The sequence below is a fragment of the Carettochelys insculpta genome, chromosome 15 (assembly GCF_033958435.1).
Source record: "Carettochelys insculpta isolate YL-2023 chromosome 15, ASM3395843v1, whole genome shotgun sequence".
Lineage (NCBI taxonomy): Eukaryota > Metazoa > Chordata > Testudines > Carettochelyidae > Carettochelys > Carettochelys insculpta.
The window spans coordinates 30,563,134-30,568,667 of record NC_134151.1 but is presented as its reverse complement, the minus strand read 5'-3'; the positions used below and the strand labels follow the sequence as shown (position 1 = coordinate 30,568,667).

The window sequence follows — 5,534 nt, the reverse complement described above, 5'->3', positions numbered from 1 at the left end:
ACTTTTGGTTTAGATAGTGGAGCATCTATAATGACAACTACTGTGGCAGATGAGGCGAAATACTTGTCGACACATGCTAACCTACTGTTCTCTCCTCTCAGATTCCTGGAGCTAACCCCACGGGAAGTGAACAGATACAGGAGCTAATGAAGTTGAAATAATTTCTGGCTGCCTCTGAGAACCTCTAGCTTTGCACACAGGTGCTCACAAAGTAAACGTGCTTCTGAATGCAGTGGGAAGTGAGAGTTTGGAGCAGGACTCAATTTAAGGAGATCTCCTCCAGATGAGCCCTTCAAGGCCTCTCACAAGTTACTCCCAGACTACAGAACCACTCCTGTGTAGAAGGCAGCTGAAAATAATGTGGAGAGTGCACCCTGAGACTGTTAAGAGTCCAGAGCCAGTGTGGAGGATGGGCCAGGAGTAGGGCAACCATATCGCCTTGTCCCCAATATGGGACAGAGTGATATGTGAGGGAGTGGTGGCTCCTCCCGCCTCCACCAAGCCCCAGGGAGCCATGAAGGAAGTGGCAGCTGCCAGCCCTCCCTAGGAGCTCTGGAGAAGTGGGAGCTGCAGGCACTTCCAGCCCCAGAGCCCCAGGAAAGCAGCAGCTGCCGGAAGCCCTGGGGAAGCAGCAGGGTTGCGGCAGCCGCCCACACTCCCTGACTTCCCCAAGGCTTGGGGAAATGACTCCCACGGAAAAAGGTCAGCGGGGGGAGGGCTCAAATACAGGACAATTAGTCCCTTTTAAAAAAATAAGTCGGGATGCATTTTTGGTGTCCCAAATATGGGACCATCCTGGCTAATACAGGACAGAGGGTCACCATTGCCAGGAGGGCCATTTGGCCTTGGCCTCAAGCTCAGAGTGGCCTCAGATTTAGATATTTGTTAATTTTTTTTTTTTGGGGGGGGATTTGATAAATGTCACACCCTGTTTTCATGCACATCCCTTTTGGACCAAAATGTGACACACATTCACAGCCTAGAGCTGCAAATTTAAGCAAATAAGAGATGTGATTTGGTAAAACAAAACAAAAACCAAAAAAAAAAACCCAAGTTTTTTTGTTAACTGATATAGATTTTGATATATTAAAGAATTAAACTGCTCATAAATATTAATAAAATTACATTGCTTCTCCTGGCACCACATTAGACTGTGATGAACATAACATGTCTTCTCAGATCAGCTGATTATGTAAACAAACCATTACGAGTGGCTGCTGCCAGATCACACGTGTTGAAAGATAGCAAAGAGTTACATTTAAGTCTTTTTTTATGGCTAAGGCCCTCAAAAGCTGGAAGTGGCCCAGGTCTTTCTGGACCACTGGGAGGGCCTTGAAGAGCCCACTTACTCTAGTACAGGGTTCAGATATGGTGATGTAAGCCAGGGAGGTAGTACTTTCATGACTCACATGCAGAACTCAAATAGCTAAGATCAGCCACATTCTCCTGTTCCTAATTAAAGCCTCTATAGCCCAGATAAACTCTCCTTGGTGTCTTCGTAACATCTGTGTAGCATCTATAAAAAAGATCAATCTATGGAATAATAGTAGACACATTTAATATATATTTTACCTGCCTTTAATTCAATTTCACAAGTAACAAGCACGAGCCCACCTCATGCAAACAACCTGCTCCCCATAGACAACCAGCAAGTGCATCGCACACAATCACCATCCACAGACGACAGTTTGGAAACTACCTGTATAATCCTCAGATGCTATTGCTCAATTTTACCTGTAGTCTGAAAATGCAATTTCAAGATATTTTCCATCCATGAACCACTCTTTGCTAAAAATAAACATATTCCACATGACCATGCTCGAAATTTCTCCATTACAGTTCAAATTTAGCAACCCAGTGACTTGCATAGCATATTTAAGCAGCTTGGCTTTGTGGTACGCTAGTATGAGCTTTAGGTTTGACAACACAAGAAGATTTGACCAGAAGAGGAAGGAAGATCTTGCAGGAGGATGGTGTACAAGCTCATTGTTGCATTTGCTGTCTTTGCGCTTACTTCTTCAGATGGTAGGTTCCTTTGATTTTTTACAGTCTATTTTGACAGCGGCAGTGTAGATATTGTAATAGCACAGGTCTTAAGAAGAAGCTTGAAAAATCAAGCTAGTAACTTTTAAATCTTCCATTTGTGTGTTGAACTGATATGCTTATCAAAGGAGCCTCGCTTTCTTAATTTTAATTGGAGATGTTTTTATTTTTTTTTTTGTATTTGCAGAACTATCAATGAATGGAGGGCGGTGCTTATGCCTTCAAATTACAGATAAAATTGGGTTTAGGCCTGCCCAGGTAAAGACGATAGAAATCCTCCCGCCATCTGCTTCGTGTGAAAATGTGGAAATAATGTAAGATTCAAACCTACAATCATAAAAAAATTAATTTTAGGGGAAACTTTTCAAACTCTTTTCTCATTGGGTTAATTTATTTTCTATGCAGTGTAAACTTGAAAAGTGGCAGACAAATATGCTTGGATCCCAATGCAAACCAGATCAGAAATATATTCCAGCAGATCGTCAGGTAAGATCAACTCCATTTTTTAATTATTGGTATTTAACCTTCCCCAGTTCAGGGCCAAAATTTCACAGAAATAGCAGGAGCAGCATGCATCGGTGACTCGTCAGAGTCAGACCCCCAGGCAGCAGACAGCCAGTCTTCTACCCCAGTATTACACAAATGAATTCATCTCCCTAGTATCTGAGAGCTGTTATAAAACGGGAAGCCCAAACTACCTGTGTTCTTGAGTCATTCTCTAGCATTTCTTAGAGGAGTTCCATGGGTGTTGACCCCACTAGACTAGCTTCATTCTAATTTAGGAAATTATAGCAGCAAACTCAACACACTCAACTGAAATTGAACAGGCAGTTTATTTTACACCACTTCCTTTCCTGAGCCTGCATCATTCCTGTGTTCTGTTAAAGAAACAGCAGGACATCTGCGAGCAAAGAGGGTCTAAAATGGGCTCACCTTTCATTGATGCAACTTTTCTCCATTTTGCAAAAAAAACTCATGCAGTAGAGGACCTGGTACAGAAAGTAGGTCTACACGGCAGGAGACATAATGAGGGGGTTCACTTAAATGCTGTGGCATATTAGCTGTAAAAGGTGTGCTGCATCAATGTGACAAGGCAAATTCTCACCTTTGCATGGTAATAGAGCACCCAGTGCATGAGGTTAGACAGGACAAGAAACTATTAAAGGAAGTCTCTGCTGCTCCTCTGTAAGACTCTGATCCATTTAGGATAGAGACTCACTGAGACTCTCCCATGGGTGGGACAGGAAAAGGCAGTGAATAGATTTTCAGTTTACTGCCAGGTTTTTTAGCACAAGGAGTGTGATTATTCTGGATGCAAGGCAATAGACAAGCCAACTAAGCAGTCACTCTTTTCTTTTACAGGAAGAAGGGAAAGAAAAATGATAAATCCAGAATCTGAATATTTTTCAGGAAAATTATCTGATTTGTGGAGCCTCGGAACATTACCTGATTTACCGTTCTGATAAGTCACAACGTGTCATTTGAGCTATTAGCTGACAACGTGTTTATCTTTTTTATAGTTGAAGTAGTGGATGGCAAGAGATCATCCGGAGCTCAAGAAGATGAGTTCTGTTCTCCATTGAATGCATTTGTTTTAATTTCTGTAACATACTGTACATTATGTTTTATAATAATATAATATAATAAATACAAAACTACTAGTAGTCTGTCCTTGTTCTGTTTTAGAGAATGTTAAAAATAAAATGTAGTGGATGCATTCTGCTGGTGAGGTAGGGAAACAATTAAACAATGCTGGAACTTTCAAAATATTTTTACTGTATAGGGGAATACGAGCCTTTTGCTGGAATAAGAAGTCATTCAAAATGCAGTAAAGATCCCACGTACCGTCCTTTACCACGCGGCTTCTGAGTCAACCGAGAAGGCAACATATCCTGACAGAAAGTAATTAAGGCCTATTAGGTGAGACCCAAGAGACAAAGGAAGCACTGGAAGAGGATTAACCTCAGTGGGTTAATCTGTGTATAGCTACCCCTCCCCATGCCCCATTCCCTTGGGGCTCAACTCAGGGGCAGCCCAGGACCCCTTTGTGTAAGCTGCTCCACTGGAAAGGGGATGCAAAGCAGCTGCCACCTGCCCCCCCAACTGGTGAAGAGTACCTAGCAGAGAAAGGCTCTCTTGCCAAGTGGAGAGCCACCGGCACGATGAGTGGGGAGGGATGCATGGCGGGGGGGGGGGGGTGGAAGTTTGGCCAGAGGGGCACTGCACTCACCTTAGGGCTCTGGACTAGGTTAGCGCAAATTAAGGAAGTCCAACTTGACCCCTTCCCCCTGTAGTCTCAGGAACATGAAGTACAAGCCCCCACCCCGGCCTCACAGCAGATTGTGTGTGGATACAGTGAGACATGCAATTGTCTTTTCCCCTTTTTTCTGCTGACGATGTGCCGACCTACTCCGGGTCCCGTGTGTGTGTGCGCGCGCGTGGGGTTTGATACAGCGGGGGGAGTCAGGTGGCCTGGGACCGACCACCCCACCTTTATAGCAGCCTTATATAGTGTAGCAGCAATATGTGATTCAGTGTATCTACTTTAAATACTTTAAAACCTAGGTTTCCACAGTATGATGAGTACCAGAAACGACAACACTCCGACTGTGAACACCACAATGCCCTGTGGCTGTTCTAAGTCCCAATAATTCTCTATACAGCCCCAGCTACTCCAGCTAGTGGTATTTACTGATAGTGACTGATTCATTTATTCGTAACTACAATTACTTAACACTTGTCTGAAATATATTTATTTATTTGGCATAGGCTAAACACTAGGTTACATACAGCTGTATATAATTACATGTGACTTACCAATAACATCAAATGCTCCCACATCTCACCAACAACTACGTTACAGCGACCCTTCAAGTCAGAGATACGGCTGGGTTGGGACCTTTCGTGGTGGTGACGTCCGGGTGATCAGGCCGGGGTCTGCTGTCTGGACTGGAAGTCGCTGGCCTCCGCCTCGTGTCCAGGAGCCCACACCCTTGTCCCTCCTAAACCACCTTTTATCTGTTTCTTACTTGGGGATTCAATACCTGGCCAATTAAAGCGTTTGTTACCTAATTTGGGCTTTCTATCCTCCCCGCCTGTCAGAACATGTTACAAGATTTCCTCTGTCCTTGGTCATTTTCCGAACCTCCCCCCCAGAACCCTCTGATATTGCACAACCAAGATGTTCTCTTTGGGGGGCTTCCAGCTACTCGCCCCAGCTGTTCTCTTTGGGGACTTACTATCTGCTTGTCAGGATGTTCTCTCTGGGGACTCTCCAACTACTTGTCAACTTTCTGATTTCTTTCTCCTGGCCTGGCTTCAGACCTTCCCGCCATTGTATGATAGCGTTCCAAGATGGAGTGTATGGTCATTCTGCCTTGCAAGTGAGGCCCGGCCACCGGGTGCTCGTGCTCCCACATCTGCTAGAGGTGGTCATCTCTCTAGTTTGTAATTCCAAAGGGTTTGGCATAGAATCCACCCTTTGCAGCTAT

General features: G+C 44.2%; 1 protein-coding gene across 1 annotated transcript; it reads left to right on the top strand.

Annotated features, from left to right (window-relative positions):
• The first annotated feature begins 1,933 nt into the window (after window positions 1–1,933).
• Window positions 1,934–3,627, top strand: LOC142020999 (alveolar macrophage chemotactic factor-like). Its single transcript, XM_075009349.1, has 4 exons — window positions 1,934–2,025; window positions 2,231–2,357; window positions 2,449–2,529; window positions 3,406–3,627. Exons 1-4 carry the CDS (start codon window positions 1,971–1,973, stop codon window positions 3,440–3,442), a joined length of 300 nt encoding a protein of 99 aa, XP_074865450.1. The 5' UTR covers window positions 1,934–1,970; the 3' UTR covers window positions 3,443–3,627.
• Window positions 3,628–5,534: the final 1,907 nt, after the last annotated feature.